Source organism: Ovis aries, chromosome 12 (genome assembly GCF_016772045.2).
Source record: "Ovis aries strain OAR_USU_Benz2616 breed Rambouillet chromosome 12, ARS-UI_Ramb_v3.0, whole genome shotgun sequence".
NCBI lineage: Eukaryota > Metazoa > Chordata > Mammalia > Artiodactyla > Bovidae > Ovis > Ovis aries.
In genome coordinates, this window is record NC_056065.1 from 60,149,820 (window position 1) to 60,164,681 (window position 14,862).

At 42.4% G+C, this 14,862-nt stretch overlaps 1 protein-coding gene across 1 annotated transcript in view; it reads left to right on the forward strand.

The window, feature by feature from the left end:
- AXDND1 (axonemal dynein light chain domain containing 1) overlaps nucleotides 1-13,198 on the forward strand; it is a 75,983-nt gene extending 62,785 nt beyond the window's left edge. Inside the window, exons 22-26 of the mRNA XM_004014094.6 lie at nucleotides 1,077-1,190; nucleotides 2,900-3,004; nucleotides 9,148-9,230; nucleotides 10,076-10,317; nucleotides 12,696-13,198. Of these exons, the coding sequence (XP_004014143.2) occupies nucleotides 1,077-1,190; nucleotides 2,900-3,004; nucleotides 9,148-9,230; nucleotides 10,076-10,317; nucleotides 12,696-12,760 (609 nt within the window). The 3' untranslated portion in view covers nucleotides 12,761-13,198. The remainder of the gene's footprint in view (nucleotides 1-1,076; nucleotides 1,191-2,899; nucleotides 3,005-9,147; nucleotides 9,231-10,075; nucleotides 10,318-12,695) is intronic.
- Nucleotides 13,199-14,862: the final 1,664 nt, after the last annotated feature.

Genomic DNA, 14,862 nt, shown 5'->3' on the forward strand with positions numbered 1-14,862 from the left:
GCCGAGGAATTGATGCTTTTGTGGTGCTGGAGAAGACTCTTGAAAGTCCTTTGGACAGCAAGGAGATCAAACCAGTCACTCCTAAAGGAAATCAATCCTGAATATTCACTGGAAAGGCTGATACTGAAGCTGAAACTTCAGTGCTTTGGGCATCTGATATGAAGAGCTGACTCATTGGAAAAGACCTTGGATGCTGGGAAATACTGAAGTCAAAAGGAGAAGGGGGTGGCGGAGGGTGGGATGGTTGGATGGCATCATCAACTCAATAGACATGGGTTTGAGCAAACTCCAGGGAATAGTCAAGGACAGGGAAGCCTGGTGTGCTGCAGTCCATGGGGTCACAGAGAGTCGGACATGACTGAGTGACTGAACAAGAACAACACGTGGCTAGAGTGATTGTTTTGAAATGTGAAACAGGTCAATCAGATGACTGGTACGTCAGGATAAAATCCAATCTCCCTGGCATAATATTCTAGTCCTTCCTCTGTGACTGTGCTCCTGTCCGTCCGCTTCTAAGTTTTTGTTCTACTGACCTCCTTTTGTTCTTAGTGCCAGTCATGTGCAAATAACATTCTCTGTCTGGAACTCACTTGCGCCATCTTTTTTCTCCTCACCCATTCTTCAGGAGGAAACGCAGACATTATGTCCTCCAAGAAACCTTCTTGATTAACCCTCTCTTTCACCCTTGCCCAATACCAGATCTGGCTTAGGTGCTCCTACTCTTTGATTATATGTAACCATAGTATTTTCTTGTCCACTAAATTGTAAGCTGCTGAAGGCAGGGACTGTTCTTATTAACCTTTGTAATCATGGACTCGATGGACGTGAGTCTGAGTGAACTCCAAGAGATGGTGATGGACAGGGAGGCCTGGTGTGCTGCGATTCATGGGGTCGCAAAGAGTCGGACATGACTGAGCGACTGAACTGAATTGAGCTGAACTGATCCTTATCACTAGCATAATGCACAGTTACAAAATTAATGCTCATTAAATATTTTTTGAATGGAAATATTGCTAATCTTCTGCAAAAATATTTATGTCCACTAAGATACAATATAATATTGTTGTATCTAATAGGATAGTCTAAAAGAATTAAGTGACCCTGAAGCAAGAAAGATTCATAAAGACGTTGAAGAAAACATGGAGGACAAGAAACTTGAGAAGGAAAAGAAAGAAGAGAGTGAAAAAGAGGTAAGATTATTTAGTACTATTTCCTTTTCCTTTATATTTTTAAAGAAAATAATGAATATATATATATTTAAAGAATGAATATATAATGAAAAAATATTTATATATTTGAGTCTCCAAGATGGCTAGTGGTAAAGAATCCCCCTGCCAATGCCAGAGACATGAGTTCAATCCCTGAGTCAGGAAGATCTCCTGGAGAAGGAAATGGCAGGCTTTATAGTCCATGGGAGTCAGACTCGACTTGGCGACTAAACAACAACAAATGCAGCGTGTGTGTATATACATATGTATATATACGGTTGAAAGTAGGAATAGATCGTCTGCAGTGAACGCTTCAGCTTCCTTCCTTTCCTCGTTTAGATTTAACCGTACTTGCACGCACACTTATGTCTTTATTTTCCAAGGATAGGGTGTCCCTCTTCCTTTCTAAATTCAGCCCTTTCCTAACTGGCCTCATTCACCTATACGACTGATAACTACACAATCTACCTCTCACTCTGATGCTGTTTCTTTATCCTTTCATTGGCATATTTTTCAAATAGTTGTTTAAACTCCTTGTCTCTGCTCTTCAGCTCCCACTCTGAGCTGCCTTTTCTCACTTCCCTCAGGCCAGCCACACTTCTCTTCTCCTTATCCTGTCTCCACCCCTGCCGTGGCATTAATAATAAAAATAACCCCTTATTGGGGCATTTGTAATAATAATAATAATGAAAATACAATGATAACTACCAATAACTGAGTGCCTACCATGGCCTATATGCTTTGCACATGTTATCTCTTACACAATACAACCTCAAGGTAAATATTATTGTTCCTATTTTACAGATAAGAAAACAAGCTCAGAAAGGAACTAACTTATGGAAAACCATATGCTATGAGGTGGCAGAACCAACATTCAAACCTAGTTTAGTCTGCCGTAAGAGCCCTTGTAATTCCTGGGTATACTACTACTTTCTTTGGCTTTCAGAACTCATGATCACTCTCCATTTTGTCTTAATTTACTTCCCTGGGGTGTTTCTTTGCTGTGAATAGTTTAAATATTGGCATGACCCCAGACCATGACATACATCCTTTACTCACTTTACGTACTGTACAAAAGAGTAAATATTGTATAACACCCATGCCTCTTTTGATCAGCATTTTCTGCTTTTCTTCTGTTATAGTACTTGGCATATAAAAGACAAAATATATGGAATACATTATTTTTTGGCCACTAAATCTGTCATACCTATTAAATCTCCTCCTTCTCTTCTTTTGACGCCTGAGTTCAGGCCCTTTCCTCCCTATTTTACAAACTCCTATTCAGCTTTCAAATATCGTTTCACTGTAAAAAAAAAAAATAACAAAAACCTGGGGTGTCTAGACAAAATGCAGGGCCCTTTTCTGGGTACACATAGCTCGTGGAACTTACCTTTCTGATCACAGTTATCATGTAGACATAATTATTTTATTGGTTATCTCTTCCACAGTTCTATGAGTTCCTAAGGTCTGAAAGAAATCCTCTTTGTTTGTTTCACAGTTACTTCTCTTTGTCCCCTCTTCCCTATCCCTGCTAATTTTTCCCACAGTGTTTCCTGTAAGTCTTCTAAATGCTTCCTGAATGATGAAAACAAATGGAAAACCAAAGCTTCAGACATGGTACCAGGCAACTTGCCCTGCCACTGGGTCACACACCAGCTCACTAATAGGTCTGTGGTATTTCTATGCTCTAGAAACCTTCGACATCTACAGAAATGGAAAAAATCATTCGAGTCATTGGAGAAGATGAAAACATTCATTCTCAACCTCTATATGGAACAGATGCATTGTCTTCTTGGGTATGTATCTGCAACTCAGCTAGGAAATTCAAAACTAGAAAATTTAACATTATGTAAAAATTATATGGATCTAACATAACTTTTAGCATTTCTAAGAGAACGCCTAAGTAATATATTTTCCAGATTTATTTTTCTCCCAGCATCATCCTTGGAAAACCTCTTGTTTGTTCACAAAAACTTTTCTTTCTCTTCCTTAAAACTCATTTTAAAATCAGCGTTTCATCCCTTTGCTTAACTTAACAATATTATGGTCAATATTTGATCAATTAAAAAAATGTATTTGTTCAGCAGACTCTTGCTAACTGTGATAAGAACATACCACCAATCACAAGAATTACTGGGGAACTGGAAACTCAGCAGGAAAACAAAGTTAAAACTCCTTCACAAAAAATTCTAGGATCATTTACACTTAAGTTAGCGCTGGATTTGTATCTCTCTGTACAGGATGCCATGACTTTAGGAATCTCTGGGTGGGCTTCATCCCACAAACCCCCTGAAAATGGTATGCAACATTCTGTCTGTATAGTCATACTGTGCATTTTCTCGGGGAGCAAGGAGATGTGCTGGAAATCCATAGACATCATCAAATTTCTCAACCTCAAAGTTAAGAACCATTTCATTGCTAGGAGTCTGACCCGTCTGAGTAGGAACAGGCGTGGTGAGCTGTGGTGAGGGTACTGGTGGATAGCAGCTAGATCACTAAAGTGGCTGCATGGTCCAAAGTAGAGGCAGATTGCAGGGATGTATGTGAAGGGAGATTGTAGGAAATAGGCTCCAACTCTGGGAGGAAGAACTGGGTGAAATGATGTGGAGAGTTAGGCAGGAGCAGGCAGAATTGGAGAAAGAGTGGTGCATGGGTTGCAATCACATTCTCCCAAAGTAATGCCTTTTTAACAAGTTTCTAAAATTATGTGTTAATATGTCAGCTGATAGGCTTCCTAGGTGGCTCAGGGGTAAAGAATCCGCCTGCCAATGCAGGAGACACAGGTTCGATCCCTAGGTCAGGAAGATCCCCTGGAGGAGGAAATGGCAACCCGCTCCAGTATTCTTGCCTGGGAAATCTCATGAACAGAAGAGCCTGGCGGGCGACAGTCCATGGGGTCACAGAGTCTGGCGTGACTGAACTGAGCACGCACACATATCAGGTGAGAAGACTGTGAAGCAAAGATGGAAGGGTAAGCAATGCAAACGATGCAAGCGATGCAATGTCATGAGACGTATTTTCTAAAAAAGCAAACAAAGGGTAGCACTATAATGAGAACCCCCCACCAGTCCCACCCCAAACCTTCCTACCCCAGATTTTCTCCCCTGAGGTAAAAGCCCTGCTATGCTATCCTGGCAAGGCATCAGTGTGCGTGCTGAGTCGCTTCAGTCATTTCCGACTCTCTGCGACCCCCTGGACTGTAGCCTGCCAGGCTCCTCTGTCCATGGGATTCTCCAGGCAAGAATACTGGAGTGGGTTGCTGTGTCCTCCTCCAGGGGATCTTCCTGACCCAGGGATCGAACCCTCGTCTCTTGTGTCTCCTGCATTGGCAGTCGGGTTCTTTACCATCAGTGCCACCTGGGAAGCCTGGCAAGGCATCAGGGTCTGGCCTACACTGTGGCGAGAAGCAGTCAGGAAAATATAAGCCTGTAGCCTGGGGCAAAATGGAGGGTGCAGTGCTTGTCTTCGATAGCGTGGGGCTCCTGCCCCAGGATGCCACAGTTCCATCTGATACAGTGTGGTGCCGTGTGGCGAGCCCACCTGAGGATGATGTGGTCCAGAAAGTCTATCTCTCGGCTTTGAAAAGTTGCTGATGTTCTACTATAGACCCCTGAAAACCCAACTGGTCAGGTTCTCGTTGACCCTGAGGCCTAAAATGGACTAAAATGCCCTCCAGATGTACTTGCAAGTTCCTTGAAGTAAGGAAGAATCACATTCATCCTAGGGGGTGGTGACTGAACCACTGCACAGGTAGAAAGGGATCACCAGGTACTCAAACAGAGGGGCCCTGTGTGCTAGGCAAGTGAAGACAGAGTTGATCTTTGGGGATGTCGGTACACAGAGAATGAAGATCCTTGACCTGGAGGAGGTCAGAGATTCGGGGCGGGAGGTGGAGCCTGGGGGAAGGGTGCTGTCTTGATGTGGACTGTGCTGTGGACTCGGTGGGGACAGGAGGGGCCTTGGCTCTGTGCTCTTTCCATTCATAAAGACATCTGGGCTCCCTGAGGGCAGTTTAAGATTTTAAAACTTTCACTGTAAAAATTTCTTTTGCTTTATTTGCTTGTTTTTCCTTTATCCTACCCCCCCCCGCCCCGCCCCCATCTTTCTTTTTGTCTTTTTGACAGACACTTAGCCTCTGGCTCTAAAAACGTAGCAACCGTTTAGCAGGGCTATAGATCCAAGGCACTAGTTCTGTTGGGCAGTGGCTCTCTCTCTTTATGGTCTGCAAATGCGGCTCCCAGGAGGCAGTTTGAATGACACTGGGGAAGGAAAGAGAAAAGGAAGGAAGGGATAGAGAAGCAAAAACCTTGTGGTTTGCAGGTATTGCTTGTCATGTCCACCATAACTAGGAGAGGGAGAGGGATGGACTATCAGTTACTCAAAACTCTCTTCAGTTAGCTGGAAATTAGGACTTTGTGGGAAATCCTGAAGACTGTACTCAAAGCAGGAACCATGCACAAAACTTGGCCTGCTGTGCCTGTTTCAGGCACTATCCGGTCTGGCACTTCCTGATTTCACTGGTGAATCAAGTGACCCCAGTAAGCAGCCCTGACCCTGCCTCTGCACGTCTTGGGGTGCCGCCTGATTTAATCAGGTCTGAGAACTTGCTGCAGAGCACCCCTTGTGGCCCTCTCTGGATGAGAATCATTTCAAAGTTGTCCCTGGAGGAGAAGCAGCCTGAACTCTGTAACAATTAACTGACGGGTGGAGGTGTGGTAAGACTAAATTCAGCAAACTCTCCCGGAGGCTACCCGCTGACCCCAGGCACTGCCCCCTGGCTGCACGAACTGGATTGCCTAAGGCTCAGCTACCAAGATGTTAGGAACAAACAGGTTCTGCCTGTTTGTACAGAGTTATAAATTTGAGGGAGATGGGAGATTTTTGCTGATTACCTCTAAACTCCTTTGAAAGAAAGAGTAGGGGCCAGACTTGAAGGATCAGCCGTATTTCTTTCACTGAGCTAAAAGAAGTGCTTAGAAGTGCTTAGTGTTTTCCTTCCACAATACCATGTATCCCCAGTGTAGGTATTAAGAGCAGTGACTAAATTATCCATCTTTTAACAGCAGCAGGGAAGGGTCCTTGGAATTGGTGGGTCCAGAAAATATGTCCAAAGCTGACAAGGGTCACTGTGGCTGGCTAGGTATTCAGTACTGAGCATTGGATTCCAAGGAACTGGGTCTGAAGCCAGATCCTCCCTGAAATAGTCTCAAGCTAAAGATGTTAGTCCAATCTAAAGCCCATTCGCGGGTTTCCCTGGTGACTCGGTGTTAAAGAATCCTCCTGCCAATGCAGAAGACACAAGTTTGATCCCTGGTCAGGGAAGGTCCCACATGCTGCGAAGCAACTAAGCCTGTGTGCCACAACTATTGAGCCTGTGCTCTAGAGCCCAGGAGCCACCACTGCTGAGTTCATTGCAATGAGAAGCCCGTGCACCATGACTAGCAAGTAGCCCCTGCTTGCCGCAACAAGAGAAGCCTGCACAGCAGCGGAGACCCAGCATGGCCAAAAATAAATTAAAAAAAAAAAGCCCATTAGTAGAGTCAGACCTCAGGAAAACCAAGCCAAAAAGGCCAAAGGCATAATTGGAGTCTGACAGAGAGACTAGCTGAAAGCTATAGCAGGTTGGCACAAACAAGGATGGTCCAATGCAGTTGCTTCCAAGAGCCATGTGGCCCATGTTTGTCTCTATTATACAGTGGGTGAAAGAGCATAAAAGCCAGAGGAAGCTTCAAAATATGAAGAAAGGGCTCAAGGCAGAGTCTCTGTGATTTCCCTTGAGGCATCTATATCCAGTGGGCTTCCCAGGTGGCTCATTGGTAAAGAATCCAGTTCACCTGCCAAGCATGAGATGTGAGTTCCATCTCTGGGTCAGGAAGACCCTGGGAGAAGGAAATGGGAACCTACTCCAGTATTCTTGCCTGGGAAATCCTGTGGACAGAGGAGCCTGGTGGGCCATAATCCATGGGGTTGCAGAAGAGTCGGACTTGACCTAGCAACTAAACAACAACAGTCTGTATCCATATATATGGCTGATGCAGGGAAGTTTGCTCCTTGGCATATATAGAGGAGGCCATAATTCTAGAAACCCAACCGTCCAGCATTTTGGGCCATGGGAATTTCCTATTGAAGGATTTGAAAAGGACCACAAAACATTAATCTATACTTGGTGGTTTCAAAACAGAGGAATGCTTTGCTGGCACATTGTAACTAAATATCTGTCTTTTATCTGAAAGGTACCTTTCACAGAGTACAGTCCTGATCTACTTTGGTTTCCACCTGTAGTTAAAACTGCTTCATGTAGCTGTACAAATCATGTGGAATTCCAGTTCCAGAAGCCTCTGCTGTGAAAAACCTCCTTTTAGATTCAAAGAACAAATAAATTAGTAGTATATGCTGTATGACTGCAGCTATGAAATTAAAAGACGCTTACTCCTTGGAAGGAAAGTTATGACCAACCTAGATAGCATATTGAAAAGCAGAGACATTACTTTGCCAACAAAGGTCCGTCTAGTCAAGTCATGTATGGATGCGAGAGTTGGACTGTAAAGAAAGCTGAGCGCCAAAGAATTGATGCTTTTGAACTGTGGTGATGGAGAAGACTCTTGAGAGTCCCTTGGACTGCAAGGAGATCCAACCAGTCCATTCTGAAGGAGATCAGCCCTGGGTGTTCTTTGGAAGGAATGATGCTAAAGCTGAAACCCCAGTACTATGGCCACCTCATGTGAAGAGCGGACTCATTGGAAAAGACTGATGCTGGGAGGGATTGGGGGCAGGAGAAAAAGGGGATGACAGGATGAGATGGCTGGATGGCATCACTGACTCAATGGACGTGAGTTTGAGTGAACTCCGGGAGTTGGTGATGGACAGGGAGGCCTGGCGTGCTGCGATTCATGGGGTCGCAAAGAGTCGGACACGACTGAGCGACTGAACTGAACTAACTGAACTGATGTGCTGTATTAGCGAGGCCACGTGACACATTGCTGGTCCAGCCTGAAAAGGACAGATTTATTATCCAAAGGGGAGGCAAGACAGAAAGAGGAAAAATATGTGACTGAGACAATAGCAAAAGAATAAAAGAACTGGAGGAAAAGTGAACTTGTTTGATAGTTTGTTTTTGCTGGTTTGCTTTTAGAAAAAGCGAGCGTGGTGCAGTACCATGTGTGACTGAGGATGGAGAAGCCAAGATGAAGGTTCTGCTTTCACCACTAGATCATTCTGTGATTATGGCCGGCTGCCTATCCTCTTAGGTCCCCCTTTCCAGGTCCCCCTTTCCATCTAGAAGGTGGGGTTTACCTTTTACTTGTCCTTGTTGGGGAAATGTGGATAAAAGAGATTTTTAAAAGTACACAGGTCTGGAAAAATGCGTCATAATATTCATTTTAACATATAGTTTTGTCTTCTAAATTTTTCTCTTTTGTCTTCCTCTTATTTTCTGGAGTATGTTTAGAGCCAAATAAGTAAGAGGTTTTTTTAAAAAAATATATTTTCACTACTTTGATGTCTATGAAGTTTCCTAAGAAACTGAAAGATCTGATTGGATTATGCAATGCTATGTGCTTAGTGAAGTAAATTATTAATGACAGAAATATAATTGATTTCCTTGATATTTAACTTGGTTAGAGAAATATGTTTGCCCTTCTCTCTATTTTTTAAACTTTCTCTTCTTTCCCTGCTTCTTTTTGTTGATATTGTTTACCCTGCTTCTTCTTTACAACTCTAATAAAGTTTATGTCCATCTGAATATGAATAATTGGCAATCTGGTATGGTATGTGGCCACAGTCAATCCCTGTTCTTCTTTCATATTAAGAGTGTGTTTAATCATCTACTATATAAATATGAATAGTAGAAAAAGATAGCGTGGTCCAGAACATCTTGAAGAAGGAGGCTATTTACTGTTGGGACTTTCAGTTCATTCATAGTATATATTTTTCTTGTCAGAGAGAATCAGCTAATCAAGGTACATTGGCCCCAAAGTATCTTGAAGCAATGGCTATACTTGATCGCACACAGGAGAAGTTAATGTAAGTATGAGACAGCACAATGGTAAGAAGACAGAGATTGTTGTCCAGGAGGTCTAGCTGAGAAATGCACACTTCTTGGCTTATTTTTGGTTCTCCTGTTTCCTTTTTCCTCACAAGCAGGATGGGTACCATCAAATCATCTGGTGGCAATGAATTAAACTGCTCCAGGAGGGACAGCTGTCCTCAGCTACATTGGAGATGGAGGAAGTCCAGTGTGTGTGTGTGTGTATATAGAGTGGGAGCAGAGTGTGAGGAGTGATCCAGCTCAGTATGTTTTAAAAGATGAGCTAGAGAAATAAATGGAACTAGAAGAAGCTATTATGTGCAAGAAAGAAGGTTACATAACCCAAATTGTAGGAAGGACAATAGAGTTAAGATAGCTAAGAAACTGTGAGAATAAGAGATATAGACATATATGTTCTAGTTATTAAGCACACTTCAAACCAGTAAGATCTGGTTTTAAAGGTGCTGGAAAATAAGGGACACTATTTTATTTGCTTGTTAGATTATATCAATATAGAGAAGCCAAGCTTAACCACTGAAAAGGGTTCCTTGGCTATTGGTGGAGAATCCCAAATATCCAAAAGTCAGTTTTTATTAAGAAATTATAAATATATTCTTAAATTGCACCATGACTGCAACTCTGACATTACCTTCCAGAGTAGCTCCTAGACCCTCAATTCTTGGCTAAACATTGATGCTGCTGCTTTCCTTGTTTGTGCTGTATATATATATATATTCTTCTCATCCCACTACCTTTTTTGGACAATGAGTTTCTAGATCTGAAAGATACTTTTTCAGACCTTTCCATTTTACTGTGTTTCTCTGGACTTTGTCATCATCAGAGAGGTCGAAAGCCGAGCCAGACAAGCTGAGGAGAGGTTTGATGATGTGAATGAAAGACTTCATTATACCATTATAAGAAATAAAGAACTGGAGAAAGAGTTAGAGGAAGTATTGATGAAGTATAAAATGAAGGAGCCTGAAGTGGAAGAAGAAGAAAATGAAGGAGAAAGAGAAGAAGAAAAAGAAGAAGAAGAAGAAGAAATCAGACCACCAGACAGAGCCTCAAAATCTCCAAAGAAAGGTGAGCATTGCTTTCTCATTTTTGCTTCATTTGGATAGTACTTATGAGTGAAAACTTGATTGGGTCATAAATATTTTAGAAGAGCATTAATATTTTTTGTGGTGATCTACTAGTTCATACTTCTGCTAGGAATCCAGACACACACACACACACACACACCCCCAAATGACTAACAGTGGTGACTAATAAACTAATATGAGATACAATTTCAACTTATAAAACTGGCAAAGCTTTTTTAAAAACAAAGAATACAGTGCTGGACAGAGGGCGCAAAGTAGTTAGTTTTACAAATAATACTTGTGGATAGACAGACAGGTATAACTCTTTGAGAAAGCAGTTTGAGAGTGTGTATGGGTAGGCCTCAAAAATATACATGTATTTTGACTTAAGAATTTCACTCTTGAGAATCTAGTCAAAGGAAATAATCACAATTTTTTAAAGCTAGAAAAAAAGACCAGAACAAATATGCCTACACATTGATATACATTGTCTCTGGTTGCTAAAGGTTTATGGGGAATTTTGTCTTTAGTTTTCAGTACTTAGTGGATTGTCTATGATGAAAATAATTTTTATTCAACAAGAAAAGGAATTTCGCTCTTCATTTTCTTATCTCTAATTAATCTGTAATCTTCCCTCAAAGAGTTTTGAATATCCCCAATAGTGGAGGCTATTCTTTGATTTTGGCTTTCACCTTCAACCTGCAGTCTGTCCCCAGGACAGGTCCTGGTGCCAGGGGTAGTACTGGGCAGACATCTATTATCTATTTTTCTCTATCACCCCTGTCTCTACCTCTGCCTTCAGCAAAAGCAGTTAGCTGGCCAGTCACTCAGAGTCCCTGGCCCAGCTGTGGTGTATCCTGTCAGTACTGGAGCAGGGGGAATCTGAGTCCATTTTCTCTCCTCCTGTTAACTCTGAACTGGTAAAATGTTAATCATTCCTGGTGTGAAGATCCTTTAGCCTTAGGTCTGAATGTATGTGAGGTAGTTTGCATGAATTAAAAAAAAAAATTATCTTCTATTGTGGTGTGATTTTATCCCGATAATCTAGAAACTAGACTTTCCCTAGATTGTTGTTGTTGCTAAGTTGTGTCCAGCTCTGCGACCCTGTGGACTGTAGCCCATCAGGTTCCTCCATCCATGGTGTAAATTACTATATGCAAATCACAGAAAAGGTCTTCGTGTTAAACTGGAGAGGTCACCTCAACATGGGATGTGTGACTTTAGTTTCGTCCATTTCCATGAAAGTCTTGGGAATTAGTTTAAATACAAAAATAAAACATTTTAATAATTTTAGGTGGAGGATAACTATTCAGTTAGGTCCCAGCCTGCAAACAATAACCTGCATACCAAGGATACAACCCCTCTTCTCCCTCCTTTCCATACCCCTCATCAGAGTCACTGCTAGGGACTCAAAAGTAGAGGATGAGAAGCCTTGCAAAGCTTAGGGGAACAGGCTGCTAAGCAAGGCAATCCCCATGCCATGCAAGTGACCTAAACATTTCTCTGAAAAATCCACAAGTTAGACATTCCTTAGAGTTAGCAGGTAGCTCCTTAAAAAAAAGAAAAAAAAAATGCAGATACCTTGGAGCAATCTGACATGCATATGGAACATACTGGGTCATATTTTATGAGTTAGTGCCAGGAGATCTCTTCTCTCCTAATTGTTGTTCAGTGAAGGAATGGAAAATCATACAGTGAAGGAATGAGCCTTGTGAATGCTGAGTAAGGAGAAGATTTGGATGGAGTAGGAAGACATTTATTTTTATGTCATTATTTTTAATAGCAAATCACTGTGTTCTGAGTTATTGATGAAGAAAGGAATGGAGCTTGGTGTTTACAAAGATGAATGTGGCTTAGCCTCTGATCAAAGTGAGGCCTGTGATAAGGAATGGGGACAAGACAGGGTGTGAACAAGAGGACCGTTGAATGCGGGAGGCAGATGGCTGCAGCCAGTCAGAAGGATTCCAAACAACTGAGAAGCTTCATTTCATGGTGCAGTCAGAGACAGCAGGCTTGTGTAGGATCTGTGCATGAGAGACTGGAGGGAACAGGGACCAAGAGACACAACAGGGGTACAGCCACGGATATGGGAGGGTTCTGGACACCCAGCTCTATTTGAAAAATTTTCCCTACTAAGTTTGGGGTATGTACTGGAAGGAAGGAAGGAAGAAATATTCTTCTTTCTCTTCTATCCTCATTACCTATAAACTTTGAGAATATACATTCTCAATCCCAGTAACCAATGTGGAGTCAAATTTTGGGCACATGGTTTGTCGCTTGGGGCTTACTCATGCAGACAGAATTTTAAAAATGCTTTGTAAAATCAAAAGTCCTTAATATAAGGTATTATTACTACAATAATTGTTTTGGTCTTTTCAGAGATACAGCGCAAGGAGGGTTCTAAATCCAAACTCCGGACTAAATCCAAGACGAAACCCAAATAGCAACCACAGGATGCTGGGCTACACCACACCATAGCCATCCCAGATATCTGTGCACTTTTGAACTGACAGTGTGGCTCAACTGACGGGACTCCCTTTGCAGCAGACAACTCAGGAGCATCTTCTCTTTAAAAGTCACAGTGATGGCTCTAGGCAGTCAATCAGTTAGCTTATTTCCAAAATTAAAAATGGTTTGTGTAAAGGTTTTCTAGCCTCTTCAGTTGATTTCCCAGCGGAAGTCTATGAAAAGTGTCAGCTTCTGTCAAGAAAATTATGCTTTCTGAGGACTTTGAACTCTGCAGAGGAGAATGGCAAATAAAAAGCTTTACTCTTTTTTCAATTTAAAAAAGGGGATCCTGATAACACTGTTAGTTTTCTGCAGCATTTTCAGATTTCTTATTTCAGAAAATAAGAAAGAATTCTTTTTAAATAATTGTAAAATTATTGTTTTCTTCTTGTTAAATAATTTTTTGTCTTCTCTTCTTTTTAAATAATTTCATTTATTTTTGGTTGTGCTGGGTCTTCGTTGTTGTGTGGGCTATTCTCTACTTGAGGTGAGTGGGGGTTACGCTTTAGCTGCACAGGTTTCTCACCATTGTGATGTCTCTTGTGAAGCAAGGGCTGTAGGGTGTGGGGGCTTCAGTAGTTGCAGCGTATGGGCTCAGTGGTTGCGGTTCCCGGACTCCTGAGCACAGGCTCAATAGCTGTGGTACACAGGCTTAGTTGCTCCTCAGCATGTGGGGTCTTCCCAGACTAGGGATCAAATCTGTATCTCCTGCGTTGGCAGGTGAATATTTCACTGAGCCAGGAGGGAAGACCCTTACTCCAGGCATTCTTAAGATTTATCTGGTCTTCGCAATAACCCTGCAAAGTAGGTGGAAGAGAGACAGTTTACCCCCTCATTTCTCAGAAGATGAAATTGAGGCCCCAGATGGGCAAAAACTCCCCAAGACCTCAGAGCTAATTGCTGTCAGAGACCCCAGCTTGCTGGCTCTGTGTCTGGATTGTCCAACAATGGTGATGGGCCACCAGGCCATTGCTCAGATGGCTTCCTTCACAGGGGCCAATGTTATTGAAGATTCACCCAGAATCTCCATTTTTCACTTTTATTGCCTCATTGTCTGCTCTGTTCATGACCCTGGATGCATCTTGGCATTAGAGATGGACCAAGCTTCAAAAGTATGTTGCAAATGACAAGTGGACATCTGGCTGGTCACTCAGCAAGGAGTCCCTCCTACCTCACTTCTCGGCTCGCTTGCATTTGTTTTATCTCCCCCTGGCTCCAGACACCTATGAGATTTCTTGACCTGCTTTGGTTCCGCATCTTTGCTGTTCCTTTGGATTTATCTCCTAGAATTGTAGGATTTTGTCTGTTCCTTTAAGCCTCAGAAACCCTCTGACTGCAGAGTCCTCAGCTCTGTTTAAGCCCAACCCCTGGTCAGGCCTGCCTTGACCCACACATACCAAAGTGTTTGTGGGGTGGGTTTCAAAATTGCTTGGGGTGAACCTAGGCCTACTGGTTGACTCCTTAATTCTGGGGAAAGAAAACATGAAATTCTTCAGACAATTGACTAGGCACATGGCCCACCTGAAAGCCACAGATCAAGCTACTGGCTCACACTTCTAGGTACCACTTGGCAGGGCAGAGCCAGCCCCACCTTTTCACTTTCCTAGATAGATTCTTGAATGATTCTAGCAAACTGAGGGTTTTTGGTGAAATTTTAGAACACTTGAAAAAAATTGATTCCCTGCTTTGTAGGAATGAGTGGTCGTTTTCATAGAAATCATCAGCCCCCATGCCTGAACACAAGGGTCTGGCCCCTCAGAATGTGTCAGCTCCATTAGGTAGAAGGCTGTCTTAAAGGTCAGAGTGATGCTGGATGCCGCTACAATTAGAATGAGATGTTGGGTACCTAGTTGGGATGGCTTGGTTGTGAGTCACAAAAACCCATTCTTGCAAACCCCAAAAGAAAGAATAATTTATTTGAAAGCATGTTGGGGAGCTCAAATTGAAGGATTGAAGGAAAGTCTTAAAGAACCAGGCTAAGAATAAGATAGGATCAGGCAGTTTAAATCAGAAGCAAAATTTGCTTCACCATCTCACC